The sequence below is a fragment of the Aspergillus nomiae genome, assembly GCF_001204775.2.
Source record: "Aspergillus nomiae NRRL 13137 chromosome Unknown contig00004, whole genome shotgun sequence".
In the NCBI taxonomy this organism is placed as follows: Eukaryota; Fungi; Ascomycota; class Eurotiomycetes; order Eurotiales; family Aspergillaceae; genus Aspergillus; species Aspergillus nomiae.
Genome location: NW_015378059.1, coordinates 257,811 through 273,052, shown reverse-complemented (window position 1 = coordinate 273,052; position 15,242 = coordinate 257,811). Strand labels below are relative to the sequence as shown.

Genomic DNA, 15,242 nt, shown 5'->3' with positions numbered 1-15,242 from the left:
GCCTTACCACCAAAATGGCCCTGGCCGCGCCCCCGAAACGCACGACTAGTCCTTTAATCCTAGTAACAGAACCAGGATAAGGGTGATGGGCCAACGCTATGCCCATGATCATTTCCGAGAAAGGAAAAGTTAAGGGTGCTGCGATCTACTTGACCAGCGAATAAACGGAAAGGCGCCGTCCAACACGAGACCATTGCACAGTCAAGACATCATATAATGCCCCTTACTGACCAGGGTATGATGTTACATCGTTTTGCCCGGGTTGGGGGACGCTAAGCAATGGGGTCCCAGGCTTCCTTGAAATTCTGCTGAGAGATTTTCTTAAAACACATTCGCTCGCCATGTCGTTCAAACCATAGACATCATGGTAAAGCCGACCCAGAGCCGTTGTCTGCTTCGTCTCGGTCTCCTTGCTGTCGTCGGTGCCATACTTGCATTGTTCATCTGGTCCCTGTGGTTCGGTGTCAACTCCGATCGAGACAATGTACCGGCCTTAATCAACCATCTCATTCCTGCTGGCCACTGTGCCTGCCAAACAGCTGTGTCATTCGAATGTGGGAGTTGCCTCCATTGCCCTTCTGGTCAATCTGACAATGCCACACCAATGGCACGAACTTATAATCCAGTCTACGACGCACACAACCTATCCCTCAATGCTGCCCAGTGCCAGAGCTTCTTTCCAGGCCTGTTCGAAGATGTCCACCGCGCACAGACATTCTGGGCTGCGAAGAGTGGCATATCGATGCTTGACCTGAATGAGATTCATCTGGTTGATGGTATGACTCGTGCAGCAGTTGTCAACGGTCAGCTATATGTGATATCCACTCATTCCAGGGGAGATGACCATCGCCGTAAGATCTTGGGCATTTTGGGTTCGATCCATCGGGCATTAGCAACGGGCCCTGACACTTCTGCTCTGCCTAATACGGAGTTCGTCTTCTCTGTTGAAGACAAAGTAGACGACGTTGCCAGTCCACATCACCCTCTATGGGTACTAGCCCGGAAGCATGAGGAACAAGCCGTGTGGCTCATGCCAGATTTTGGCTTTTGGGCATGGGAACACGGCAAGGTTGACGGCAAAATCGGTCCGTATACTCAGGTGGTTGATCGTATTCGACATAAAGAGGCACCGTGGGAAGAGAAAGAGGCAAAACTGGTATGGAGGGGGAAACTGAGCTTTGCGGCGAAGATGCGACGGGCATTGTTGGAGGCAGCAAGGAATCAGCCATGGGCCGATGTCAAGGAAATAGTATGGAAGGAACAGACGAACTTTATTAGCATGGAGGACCACTGTCGCTATCGCTTTATTGCTCATGTAGAAGGTGAGCATGATTTTCCCTGCTCGTCCCAATGGACACTGCTGACAGGTGTGGACTAGGACGATCCTATTCTGCTTCTCTGAAATATCGTCAGGCATGCGGTTCCGTCGTCGTCGCACATAAACTCCAGTATATCCAACATCATCACTACCTCCTTGTCTCGTCCGGTCCAGATCAGAATTTTGTCGAAGTGGAGCGCGACTTTTCTGATCTGCCAGGAAAGATGCAGGCGTTACTAGAGGATCCAGCGTCTGCTGAGCGCATTGCCAATAACAGTGTGACTACCTTTCGGGATAGATATTTAACTCCAGCTGCAGAGTCATGTTATTGGCGCGAACTTCTCAACGGATGGGCAGCGGCGTCGCCACACATCACAGACGCAATTACGCCATCTGAATTTGTACTCAGAGGAATACGCTATGAGTCCTTTTTATTGCTTGATAGCCAGAAAATGATGCACTTTCCATGAACAATATTCAGTCATATGAAGTACACATAGATTGCACTAGATTCACATTATATAGAATACATTAGCATCCGCAAGAATGCTCCGCATGAGCAATAAGCAACAAGCAAGATAGGAATTCCGAGTCACTGCTTGTGGTGCTTGAGCTCCCAGAAAGTCTTCCCAACTCTATAGGTTTGGATTTCTCAGCTACTCAGATCAACCTTGTTTACCAGATTCACTGGATTTCTGGGCTCCCATGAACTGATAAGATCTGGTCGCCATTAAGTCTTGGCCCCTGGATAACACTTTCATTTTCTCTAAGGGCATTGTGGGGCAGGTGACGGGAGCCGGCGGTCACATGACGAATCACTGCCTCGGCTTCCTTCGTCTCCTCAACAACTCTTGATCCGCATTTCCGGCCGGGACAATAAACGCGTGGGACTGGAAGAGAAGCAAGTCTAAATGTCTCTATCCAGTGATGAAGTAATTCCCCTTCAGCGACCTGCCTTTGGCAACCCAACACCTCATACCGCCTCTCCTTTGTCGTTTGACCCAGAATATGATATTTACTTTCATCATCCGGGTTACCCAGATCCTCACAACATCCTTCTAGTTCTGCCAGGCATGACCGCCCAAAAGGTGGAATTCATCACCGAATCGCGCTCTCGGCATGTGGTGTGCTTGCAAATAACAGCTTTGATGGCTGGTTGACAGAAGACCGTGAAGGAAATGTACGGGTGGAGCTACCGCTGGACGGTATCCTTCACAAGAGAAAGTATTACTTCCATGTGCCGGGTGATCATCCAGGTTAGAAGGCTAGCCGTTCCTTTGATAGCGAGTCTAACTACTCACAGATCCATACCCTATTGTCCCTAGCTTTGAGGACTGGATGTTCCCCCATGAGAAGCTGCCTCCTGGGTGGAAGCTTGATATCCCTCGCGAGGCAAGCCATCCAACGCCAAGACAGAGCACACTAGCTGAAGCTGTTCTCTCACGCGACATCCGCTGCCGATTAACCAACCACATCGAAGGAACGGAGTGTGCTCATCTAATTCCTCGAAGTCAAAGCATATGGTTCCAGAGAAACATGATGAGTAGATATGGTAGACTTCCTTCACCAGGTGATGAGCCAGTAGACACTCCCCGTAACGTTATCCTCCTCCGGTCGGATATACACTCATCATTTGACTATAAGCGGTTTTCTTTTGTACCCAAGCCTGAGCATGCCATCAATAACAGCGCACAGTCCACGGGCAACCAACCCCTGTCATATGTCGCACATCTGGTGAACTCTCCCGAACCGCATGAGCTCACATCCCTTTACCATAACGTAAAGCTTCAGCCACTCTGTGGTGTAGCTCCTGAATATGTATCTGCCCGATTTGCATGGACTATCTTTCAGTATATCCCCATGTTCTTACAGGCGGGCGTTCCCTGACGTCTCGCATTGTACCAAGCCTCTGCGGGCTTGACTACGGTTGGAAGTCTACCTGCGGTGAAGATGGTCAGTGCGGAACAGTGCCGTTTAATGCCTATCAGGGAGAAATCTCGAAGTGCTAGCCCCAAGAAACGGAAGCCAGATGAAGCCTGTCTTGAGGATGAACGGGGAAGAACACGGCAACGGATTGGCTCGGCTAGCCTACCACGGGTACCATCATTCGAGTCGGACATTACAACTGACGGCCCATGGTATCTAGGGAGCGTGGATACCGAATGATCAGATATCGATGACCGTGAGGATGGCGAAAGCATTAGCCCGTCTTTTATACTGTCTAGCAAGACAAATGAACCTGCTCTTTCCACCGAACGTGGCCCATGCAACCTTAGTTAATATAAATCACCGTGATTGTTATGCTTTCTAGTTGTGGATTCTAATGGTCAAACAAGAGAAAGCAACATGATTCCACATAGCCATCGCCCCCAATTTCGTCCAGGTGGCTGCGATGACGAGGTATATTGGTAGGGTATAGGGTAGGCTACAAGTGCACACTTCTTCTCCTGATTCTATGACCCAAAACTTTCAATATAAAGCTTTTTCCTTATACAAACAACAAAACATGTCAGTGTGATCATATATATGACACTTCAGTCAGGGTGTCAGACTTTGGGCAGCTATGCATGCAGCGCCGATCGCTCAGATCCATCGAGGCGAACCGATATCCTACTTTGCCTTTCCTTATCAGCCAGTTATTCGCCCTCGGCAAAGTGAGGGTAGATCCAGTTTTAAACAGCTCACTGGAATAATGGCACTATTTTTATTCATTTAAATAAACGCCATCTCATTCAACATAGTATGGCTGGTTTCGGGAACAGTCATGCGGTCTCGTTGCTTTGTTTTGATATGTCCAAGTCAGCGCGTATCGCCTCATTTTGACCTGTAGCTTACACCAATCACATTGATTAGCAGAGATCTTGGTATCCGTACAGGCGCTATGATTGGATTGTTAGATGCCAGTACGAGGCCAACCTATAAAGCCTGAAGAGTACTAACAGAGCCCCGCAGCTTTTGTTAAGCTGTTTCTTTCCTCTGGGCCAGGATGCGGCGAACTCCTTTATCTAGAATCGCTGGCTGGGCAAAACGGAGAAAAGATCATGATAGTGAGGACACAAGCGCCATGGAGCCAGCGGAGAGTCGCGAACGCAGCGCTGGTAATCAGTACCATTACCGTCCATTGCCCCGGGGATATATCCGCCTGCTGCGCTTACTGCCTAGCGAGGAGAGAGACTCCCATATTCAAGGTTGCCTGTTCAGCTATCCCCTAGAGCGGTTGGCAGGCAAAACGCACCTGTACGAGGCTATATCATACGTCTGGGGTGGCTTGAACGGTTGTCAATCAATCTCATTAGAGGACTGTGATTTCCCGGTGACTGCCAATCTTCACACAGCTCTGTTGCATATTCGTGACCCGTACATCGAGCGAATCATCTGGATAGACGCGGTTTGCATAAATCAGAAGGATCTCAAGGAGAGGGGAGAGCAGGTTCGGCGCATGGCTGAAATATACATTAGAGCCAAGAGTGTGATTGTTTGGCTCGGGAACTCGGCCCATTATAGTGATGAAGCACTTGAGAAAATACGGATCGCAGCTCATAGACCGCACAGCGTGGACGACAAGTTTACCAAGGAAGCGGTGTTCTCTTTGCTCCAGCGACCCTGGTTTAAGCGCATATGGGTATCTCAAAACTCACCCACAAAACTAAATGTTTTTTCTGACAACTATAATCCAGGTGCTTCAAGAGGTTGCGGCCGCACGACAGATCTTGATCAAGTGCGGGGCTACAGAGATGGACGGATATGTGTTTTGCGTTGGTCTTACATCAGGATCTTTTGAATCTCTCTATAAGGATTTCCCTGAGTTACAAGCCGTCGTTCTTCCCGTGGCATTCCTCATGAGAGAGTCATTATTTCGGCCAAAGGTAATACAGAGCATTTCAAGCGAATTCTCATTGAATATACGCCCTCTGAGCGACCTACTTGAGATGTACCACACCCGTGAAGCTACCAGGCAACATGATAAGCTATTTGCCTTGCTGGGCATGTGTTCTGACGAGTCTATTCCGACTGCTTTACTGCCTGACTATAGCACACCATGGGCAACGCTTTTTGCGCGGCTTGTTCGATTTTTACTTGGGAGAGCTGTATACATCAGCACTTACGATCAATCTGAATGCGCTTTAATAAGTGGGTGGGGTTATATTCTGGGCAAAGTACTGTCAGCGAAAAGAAGCCAGCGAGAAGATGGACAGGAGGTGAGTTTCGCTACAAAAGATACAGATGGAAGCTTTGGACCCCAGATACAATGGCATCTACCAGCTCTAGCAAAGCCCGTCCAAGTAGGCGATCTAGTTTGTCAGCTACAGGGAGCGGCGAAACCTACCATAATTCGCCTATGCCGTGATAGCTTTTCCATAATAATGATTGCGGCACCTCTGGAGCTCCGGCAGCCGAAGCATAACACTCGGTTGACCCTTCCTCTTTCCTGGGACTGGCAGGATCCCTATTGGAAATTGTCAGATCAGAAGGATGCCCAAAGTTCCTTGAACAGCAGGTTACCTGGGTACTCAGGTCACCGAAACGGGAGTCTTTCGGGTGACCCAGATGGATTGTGGCGTGCCGCTCTAGTATTGGAAGCAGCAGAGGAGTATCGTATTGCAGCAGACAAATTCCAACAGGCACTGTCAAGGTATAAGGAAACCATGAGGGCAAATAATACGCGCAAGGCGGCCTGCACAGGTAAACTCACCTTGATGTACAAAAAATGGGACTAGTTAATGTAGAGCAGTCGGACACGGTACCTGAAGAGTTACATGGATTAAATCCTTTGGAGCTTGGCCAACTCAAAAATTGGACTTTCAAGCTCAAGTTCAAGCAAGGAGGTTCGTTCTATCCCCGAAAAATATCTGCCGGAATGACTACCTTAGAGCCTTTGGCCTGGTTGTGACAGAGTATTTTAGGCGTTATCGGTTACGGGACTGCATTCAGTATTGCTGTCCCTGATGTTGAGAAAGCTGTCTTGCTCACCGCCAGACGTAATCTCATCGATAAAAAAGGTTACCCATCAGAGGACTTGGAGATCTACAACGAACATGGCCTGGTCACCTCGATACACAGTGGACATATGGAGATATTTCTCTCTGCTTGCGACCCGAATTGCGCGAGCAATACCAGCATGGACCCAGGTTATGGAGCACTTCTGGTTGATATGAAGGTCGAATCGCACTGTCGTGGTTATGGTTTTGCCCTAATATTGGGTCAAACGAACCTAAAAGGCGACGGCCTTGGGGTTTGCGGTTATCCGAACTTGGGCAAGCTTTCTAGAAGCACAGGGCTATGTCTTAGTTGTCAGAATGACCGAATGACATACAATGCCATTGTAGTACCAGGGATGAGCGGATCACCTGTGTTCTTGTCGCATAATGGATATGCCACCGTCGTCGGCATACAGTGAGTCCCTTCCCCTTTTCTGGGTTTCTTCCATTCTACCCCGTCTTTGAAGACTAACTCGGTAAAACTCCATGTAGTATCGACCCAAGTGGCGTGGGCGGATGGTGCGTACGCCTTACCGCAGAGGTTCTGGAGGAGATATTTGGCTGGGCTAACGCCATCTACACAAATAAATGCTTGAGAGTATTGCCAACCGGAAGGGTTCCCCGAGAGGGGTGTTATCTCCACTTCCCACCGGATCGTGAGTACGGTATTGCAGCAATAGGTCAACAGGTTCCGCCGACTACATTCGATATTCTTCCCTCGTATGCATCAAGCGCAACTGGTCGCATCAAGCTCTACGTGTTTCGCTTCCGGGCACCTCCCAAGTGGCCACGTCCAACGCAGAAATGGGTGCAATGGGATATTGCAATTAGGATTGTGAGACTGACAAGCTCTCTGCACCAGTCGAATTCAGTGAAACTGGACTCGATGCTAGAAGGAAGCCAAAATATCTTTCGGTTGTCCGTCGAAGACAATCAACTCATGATACCTATCCCACACTTTGATCAACAGAACCGCCCGGTGTATCATGCACAATTTTGTTTTGTACTAGCGGTACAGGGACAAGGATGTGGAGGTTTGACGTAAGTTTACAAACATCAAGTTTCTAATGATGTTTGAAAATGGAGCTCACCTGATATCAGTTCAATCATTTTGCTCTCGAACCGGGGCCTTCGAACTAGAGTGGGGTATGGCGAAAAAGGTATAAAGAGAAGTTTTCCTTATACCTGAATACAGCCTGTCGGGTCCTTCTCTGGCTGGTTGTAGCTGGTATTAAAACCAATATATATCTGGGCACTTGCCAGTTGTTCATCAGAAATCTACTTATGTGGCGGAATGAATCAAGCTTATTAACTCGAGCGGAGTACTAAGCCTTATGTTTCGTATAAACACTAGTTATTTGTCTTTAATACTGCATTAAGAACCTGTTAAGATGCGCCCTAACGCAAACGGGATCTGGAATGCTTTGAAGACCTGAGCAAGAGCCCTATACCCTATAGGCGGACCAGAACTCGCATACCAGGGCAATCCTATGTTTGATCAGCGTGTTCATCTTTAATAAGCGTTCACAACAACGGTCGATCTACTTAATCATACAACTCAAGAAAACAATTACTTATAAGCACGCCATCTTTCGTGATCCATATATGATCGCCAAGGCTGCGTACTTCAATGGTGACATCACCATTGGTATACTTGTCGCATGGAGGTGTAGCAGGCTCTAGTCTCTGGGTGGGTCATTCTCTGCTTGAAAACTTATGACAGCGGCTGTATGAACTGGCCAAATGAGAGAAATGGGCAACTAAAACTTTAGTCCAAGGCAGATCATCACGGGTGTCATTGCGAACCAGGCGGGACTCATCCACGGTTCGGAATGAGTGTAACCCAATATATACCTTATACTTGCTGTTTGCGGCCTAGAAATATTCCATATTAGTATAATCTTGACGCAATGTAATTTAAAGACAATTATTGCTCTACGTCTCAGCTCCTTACTACTACAATTATAATTCTATTGGTAACCGCCGTTATGCGCACCCAACAATATGGATACCTGACTATGATCAGCAAATCCACCGTTATCAACCTACTACTGATACCTCTCGTTCCATTTAGGTCATAATGGGTCGTGCGTACGTTGAGACTTGCCTCGAGACATCCGTACAAACGTCGGGGTTCTCCCGTTAACAAAATATAGATGGGTCGGAAGAGCGCCCTTGTCGCCGGAGGAGCTTCAGAAGATTGGCCCTCAGGCGCGAAAATGGGCTGCCGAGGTACAGCGACATCCCCTTTTACGTGTCGGGTTCGGTCAATGCTAACATATATTGCTCTAAGCAAATCCTAAATGTATGGAGACGGGGAAAGGACATTGATAACCCGAGGGCCCTATGGGGTGACGAGGTACGTTTCAGCTGGGAGAGCCATGCGGTCTTTATTCTGAACATCTTATGTAGTTGGAATATGTAATGGTAGAATTCGATCCTTCGCAATCTCGCGCAACGGCAGTGTTGGATCAGGAGAACGTCTTGCATCGGTGGAATGATCAGGTTTCGAGCACGTTGGGGTAAGTGAGGATTTAGCCCTGATTGGAGCTCGATGGCGACCACGGATCATCCAATTGACATAGAGTCCAGGGAATCTCCCGAATATGAGGCCATGGATCTGCAGCCAGAATGGCAGAACTTTTCGATCGAGTCCACCCCTTCTAAGCCATACACCGACGAAACACGGGACCTGCTCAATGTTGAGAAGAACATGAAACGGAGGTAAGTGCGTAGTCTTCAGTATTAGTTCTACCAGTGGTCTGACAATTACAGACGAGCATTAATCAGAGATCTTTTGGGGCCTACCCAATACCCGCTCACTATTGCCTCCTTTCCGCGCTTAGGTACCAAAGGCCAATTCACGACTCCCCACTATGACACCTTGCAGAGTGACGTGCACCACAGAATGGTGCCACCTCAAGTGGTGGCTCCGGGGCTTCGGTATTCCTACATAAACCAACAAGTTCTTGGTCGAAGAAAGCGTCCAGTTGGCCTCCATGTCCCAATATATAGGGATTGTAACACTCCGAGACCGTTCCTAGATGAAGATTGCTTAGCCGAAGGAGCATTGTTTGGGAAGGACTCTGTCTATCTCGAAGGACAGGCGTTTGGTGGAGCATGCTGCGCACTCCAGACCACAGTTCAAGCTGCGAACGAGCGTGATGCGAGATGGCTACACGACCAATTAGTCATTCTCGGTCCCACTATGCTGGCATTAACAGCAGCAACCCCTATCTATAAGGGGTACCTGGTTAATACAGACTCCCGGTGGGACTACCTAACGGCTAGCTTTGATATCCGTACGCAGGAGGAAGAATTCAAATTTCTCGAAACTTCTAAGCCATGTTGCTCGAGTCCACTAACTCGCTGGTCATCCAACCGGGTGTACCTGTCTCATGAGCGGCCAACAGACATATCAAATGCCTGTGGACAAGTTCAAATGGACGAACCAGCAAAGCGGCAGCTTCTTGATGGGGGCATGGACGAATCTATAGCTTCATACTTTTCCAATCTTCTATGGCACGATCCTCTCTGCCTGAACCAAGATGCAATCGAGTTGAGCAGCCCGGAGACTACTCATATGTTCGAAAAGTTTCAACACGGAGTGTGGAAGCATGTCCACCTGAAAATGCCAGAAGCTAGCACAGGGGCTGGCTGGCGGATTGAGTTCCGCCCCATGGAGGTTCAACTCAAAGATTCGGAAAACGCAGCATTCGCAGTGTTCATGTTTTTGTTGTCCAAAGCCATAATGGCATACCGGCTGAACTTCTATATCCCCATCGAATTGGTGACGGAGTCCATGCAACTGGCGCAAAAGCTTGATGCTGTGACCAAGGAACGCATTTGGTTCCGTCGACGGGACTGGGCTCCAGGAGGGCTGAATTCTGTCCAATGCAATCCTCAACACGGCTGCTCTCAGTCACAGATGGAGGACACATATGCTCTGATGACCATTGACGAGATCATCAACGGCGAGCACTCGACATTGCCGGCTCGATTCCCTGGACTGGTGCCCATCGTTCGATCGTATCTTCTAGAACGGGATTTGCTTCCCAATGAAGAGGCCAAGCTGATGCAATACCTCAACCTCATCAGTTGTCGGGCGAGTGGTACTCTGCCCACTCCTGCGAGGTGGATGAGAGACTTTGTTGCTGAGCATGACGACTATCAACAGGATAGCGTTGTGAGTGAGAAGATATGCTATGATATGCTGAGGGAAATTGTGAATATGAATGAAGCCGACTGAGTCTTGTATAGATGTATGTAGCAAATTACGTTTAAGCTTAAAAATTGTATGGTAAGAAGTGGCATTGGATATACATCTCCATGGAGCTCACCATTCCCCCGTGTGTTTTAGGTCAAGACCAAGGTCTCATTGAGGGACTCTTGTGAGCGGTTGGTATTTGGCAAGCTATTTGACTATCAATAATTTCCTCCCTTAACCATTCGAAGAAATCGGAAGAGGTCACTTTCTTATATTTCTTCGCGCCCAGGTTTTCAACATCTCATCTTATGCACATATAGGGCAGATGTGTAGAGAACTGAGCGAACGACAAAAGATGAAAAACTCAAATAATTTAATTATAAAGGGATCTATGGCTGAGAGCCTAGGGGCTTCTATATAAACAAGCTGGTACAAATATTCTCAAGGCTTCACAAAGTGATTCAAAAAATAAGAGATCTGGAACCAAAAGAAATATTCGTCAGGTAAAGCGACTTGCCAAGAGCTGTTATGCTATAAAGATATATTTCTAGCATGAATTGACATGCACCGTCAATGCCCAGCTTGAAAAGCCAGCGTGTTAAAATTTGTCTCATCAATTATAGAATAGATCCACTTGTAAAAAATATTCCCCTATATAGTGCCTATTTACATCCTGTTAACCAATTACTATCATATGTTAACGATAGACCGCAATGATACCAGAGCTTCGCTGACCCATTATTTTTCACCTGTGTAACAAAATAAGAAGTAGTTCTTCAACAACATCCGATGTGGTGTAATGGCTAACATCGCTGTCTCTCACACAGCAGCTCGGGGTTCGATTCCCCGCATCGGAATTATCTTTTTATTTTTCTTTTTTCATCCCTATTTTTTTTCCATTTTCTCGTTTCCTTATTCCTCATTGCTGTATCCCCTTTCTCTTTCTTTCTTCTTTACACAGTTGCTTTGTTCTACTCCGCATTCTTTCCTGTGGTCAACGCCCAGTCCATATACCGACAAACACATCCTATTGTAAACCACCACACATCGCCACTGCCTTATTGGCTTCGCATAATATCTCTTTTCTGCATGCTCTGTACTAATAGCTCCTCCCCTAATTAACCATGGCTTCCGTCACTGGTCCACTTTATCAACCTGGGATGTATCCAAGTTTCCGTGTGTGGCCCACATACTGACAGACATTGGCCAACCGTGTTCGATGCTGTTTCCAATTCTGGCGCGTGGATATCCTTCCGATGTGGGGATGCCACTACCTACTAGTATGTGGACACCTCGGTTACAGCCTGTACTGATACCGAGCAGAGAAATCTAGAGGCTACATCTCCAAGTTGACAAGCCGTGTGGTCACGATAATCCATTAGCAATAGCACCCGGAAGGATTCCGGGAAGCATCCGGACGAACACGAAGACGGATGCATCGATGAGTTCCTTTTATATAGAAAGCATAATAAAGAACACAGTAAAATCTTCCATGATAGTGTATTCATTACTCCAAAGTAAAGCCGAAAATCATCATGTATTGCCACGACTGCCATCATCTTCTGCGTATCGACCTTCATACGCATATCATGCCGCCCTCTCTACCAGATCTCTCATCATACCCCTCAAACTCCACAGATTCCCCATGGCTGTCTCTCCGGGCAAATACCAAGAACCCAGAAGATATCGACATGTACGTAGGCGATCGCTTTTTCCGTACAGTTAGCCGGAACTGCTACGACGTCGACACACGTCTAGCGGAGATGGACGCCGCAGGGACCGACATCCAAGTGCTCAGCACGATCCCAATTCTCTTCTTTTACGACCAGCCTGCCGAGCCGGTAACAATCCTAGCCAGGCACCTGAACAACCACATCGCTAGTCTCTGTGCACAACACCCCGCCCGGTTTCTGGGCCTAGCCACAGTGCCACTACAGGATGTCCCAGCGGCAGTAGCAGAGCTGCATCGGGCGAAGAGCGAGCTCCACCTACACGGCGTGGAAATCGGCACTACTATCGACGGGATGACATTAGATGACCCACAGTTAGACCCATTCTGGCAGGCATGTGAGGAACTCGAGATGCCCATCTTCATTCACCCGCTGGGTTACACCTGGCCAAAAGAGAACCCGAAACTCTGGTCCAGGTACTGGAGCTCGTGGCTGGTTGGCATGCCCAGCGAGACAGCGCTTGCCTTGCACCTCCTCATTTGCTCGGGGACGCTGCTACGGTTCCCTCGGCTTCGACTTTGCTTTGCTCATGCGGGTGGTTCTTTTCCTGCATTGCTGGGGCGTATTCAGCATGGATATGACTGTCGACCGGATCTCGTAGCCACAGATGCAGGTGGTGTCACTCCCATGGAACACGCGACAGTGCGTGATAATATCTGGATTGACAGTCTCACTCACGATGTTGATCTTCTTGAGTTTCTGGTGAAGAAGGTCGGACCAAATCGGATCGTTATGGGCAGCGATTATCCGTTTCCCTTGGGCGAAGTCCCGGAAGCTGGTAGAATGATTGCACGAGATAAGCGCTTGGACAAATTCCTTTCACAGAAGCAAAGAGCGGATATGTTGGCTGGTAATGCGCTGCGATTTCTCAATCTGGACGCGGATGAGAAATGGAGGAATTTACTGGAAATGAGGCTGACGGCCTGTGAGAAGGGGAATGGCTCGAAGCCCCATTTGTCTTAACCACTCTCTTTCTCTGTTTTCTTTTCTTTTTTTTCTCTCGCTTTCTTTTCCTGGTACAAAGTACAGAGACATGATTTACGATAGGCATAGTCGATGTATCTTAGGCGTAATGAGCAATGTGCAATACCATATCTTGATACGCTTTGAGTATAAATGACTTCCTGCCCCAGATACTCTCTAGATGAATCATGATAGTCTAATTCTACTGAGTTTCAATTACCAACCATGAGCCAGGGCTGCGTGTATGACGTGCAACCAGCATGCAGTTACATGTATGCAACTACATATTATCTAGATGTTATGCCACGTACCGCCATACTATGGGTTACTTAAATCTTCTGGAAGAGGGAGGGACCTTCTTTCTGTTTGGCGAGACAGGGGGTTTTACTAACTTAAAGCTACCATTACATGTGCCAAGGCTTTCCCCAGGCTTTCCTACATGCATACAACATTTTTACACAGAAAGCTATGGATATATGCCAAAAAAAAAAAAGATTATTATGTTTACACGTTGAACCCCGCCTTTCTAGCCCGCTGTTTCCATAGAGTACGTGGAATAGCTTTACCGAACCGAATCAACCACCCCAGTTTAGGCGAATGTTCGTAGACTTTACGAGAGCACAGAGTTCAGACCGTTCAACTCTGTGCACGGTTAACACCAATACATCGGCTACATGTTTTCTGTGTACCCCCTCAGCACTACTAAAGCCTAATATCATTACTTCAAGCGGATCACCATCCGTCATCCGTATCCGCCGGATCTACTTCCGCTTCCTCGGGTGATCAGCCCTAACTGTACTGAGGGGAAAAGGACGGCTCTCCAACATGTATCAAGATTACCTGAAGGGAAGTAAGGTGTGTGTGTGTATGGAGATAAATCCCAGGCGCACCTATGATGTCTGAACCGCGGGCCTCAAGTGATAGAGCCCCGGAACCCTGCGGTTCGTAGCGACTGTTAATGCCAGCATCAAGCGCAGTGACCATATAAGTTACGCTACCTTATAATCTTCCTGGCAGTGAATGGAAACCTTTCCCGCATATTGTTAGTTGCGTTTACCAAAATGATCCCTCCATTTTCTTTCGCATCGTGGGTAGCGGAGAATGAGGATAAACTCCGTCCCCCGGTCAACAATTACTGCCTCTACTCCGGCGAGGATTTTACTCTGATGGTTGTCGGGGGACCCAATGCTCGAAACGACTACCATGGTATTAGGCCCTTTTGATAAGTTTGGTTTGAGATGAGACTTGCACTTGAATGAACATTAACTGGTTTTCTTCAATGATAGTCAACCAAACCGAAGAATGGTTCTACCAGGTCAGAGGCGACATGCTGCTGCATATCATCGAGAATAATACAACTTTTCGCGAGATATCTATCAAGGAGGGAGAAATGTTCTTACTTCCTGGTTTGTTTGGATTGTCCCATCACAAAACGGCCTTATGTTAATTGTAACAGGGAACACGCCGCACAACCCAGTTCGATTCACGGACACGATCGGCCTAGTCATGGAACGCAAGCGGCCAGAAGATACCTTAGATCGTCTACGATGGTACTGTAGAAAGGGACAGCATGAGGAACCAACAATCATACGCGAGGAAGTCTTCCACTGTGCTGATCTGGGCACGCAATTGAAGCCATTGATTGAGAGATGGCAGACGGATGAGGAGAGTCGGCGATGTGGGGCCTGTGGAGCGATCGCGGATCCGAAATAGCTCTCGGATTATAAATTATGGAGCGCGCGGTGGTAGTTAATCTATATGGTTTGCTTGGTCCATGAATTGTACAAATGGTGGAGTAGTCAGGGTTATCCCATATAACCCTTTTGGGACAGCAGACAGCCCTAAGCAAGTAATCGTCAACTCCATAGTTCTTATAATAGCACCAACAATGCCCCCTTTGGGTGTTCTCCAGGTTTCGGGTGTGCTCTAGTGAGACTGTTAATCTTAGTGGATTCTTGGCATGATTTACACCCGGAAGACAGGATCAGACCACACTCACTGGACCGGATAACATCCGATGCATGCTGCCGTCGTCGGATGAGATG

The 15,242-nt window shown here is 47.8% G+C and overlaps 6 protein-coding genes across 6 annotated transcripts; all 6 read left to right on the top strand.

Moving 5' to 3' along the window:
- Nucleotides 1-364: 364 nt before the first annotated feature.
- ANOM_000383 (endoplasmic reticulum-resident kdel protein) lies at nt 365-1,788 on the top strand (the record flags this gene model as incomplete). Its single annotated transcript, XM_015545641.1, has 2 exons — nt 365-1,322; nt 1,379-1,788. 2 exons carry the CDS (start codon nt 365-367, stop codon nt 1,786-1,788), a joined length of 1,368 nt encoding a protein of 455 aa, XP_015412212.1.
- Nucleotides 1,789-2,381: 593 nt separating this feature from the next.
- Nucleotides 2,382-3,205, top strand: ANOM_000382 (HNH endonuclease signature motif containing protein; the record flags this gene model as incomplete). Its single annotated transcript, XM_015545640.1, has 2 exons — nt 2,382-2,574; nt 2,622-3,205. Coding segments are annotated over 2 exons (777 nt in total), but the record flags the coding sequence as incomplete, so codon positions are not given.
- A 1,099-nt stretch (nt 3,206-4,304) lies between these two features.
- ANOM_000381 (uncharacterized protein) lies at nt 4,305-7,336 on the top strand (the record flags this gene model as incomplete). The annotated part of the gene is made up of 5 exons (XM_015545639.1): nt 4,305-4,940; nt 4,996-6,001; nt 6,046-6,144; nt 6,223-6,712; nt 6,790-7,336. Coding segments are annotated over 5 exons (2,778 nt in total), but the record flags the coding sequence as incomplete, so codon positions are not given.
- Nucleotides 7,337-8,377: 1,041 nt separating this feature from the next.
- ANOM_000380 (glutamate--cysteine ligase) lies at nt 8,378-10,546 on the top strand (the record flags this gene model as incomplete). Its single annotated transcript, XM_015545638.1, has 6 exons — nt 8,378-8,388; nt 8,454-8,529; nt 8,591-8,656; nt 8,710-8,819; nt 8,890-9,021; nt 9,073-10,546. The coding sequence occupies 6 exons, from the start codon at nt 8,378-8,380 to the stop codon at nt 10,544-10,546; spliced, it is 1,869 nt and encodes a 622-aa protein (XP_015412210.1).
- Nucleotides 10,547-12,039: 1,493 nt separating this feature from the next.
- ANOM_000379 (amidohydrolase family protein) lies at nt 12,040-13,197 on the top strand (the record flags this gene model as incomplete). The annotated part of the gene is made up of 1 exon (XM_015545637.1): nt 12,040-13,197. One exon carries the CDS (start codon nt 12,040-12,042, stop codon nt 13,195-13,197), a length of 1,158 nt encoding a protein of 385 aa, XP_015412185.1.
- Nucleotides 13,198-14,258: 1,061 nt separating this feature from the next.
- ANOM_000378 (3-hydroxyanthranilate 3,4-dioxygenase) lies at nt 14,259-14,910 on the top strand (the record flags this gene model as incomplete). The annotated part of the gene is made up of 3 exons (XM_015545636.1): nt 14,259-14,403; nt 14,484-14,603; nt 14,654-14,910. 3 exons carry the CDS (start codon nt 14,259-14,261, stop codon nt 14,908-14,910), a joined length of 522 nt encoding a protein of 173 aa, XP_015412186.1.
- Nucleotides 14,911-15,242: the final 332 nt, after the last annotated feature.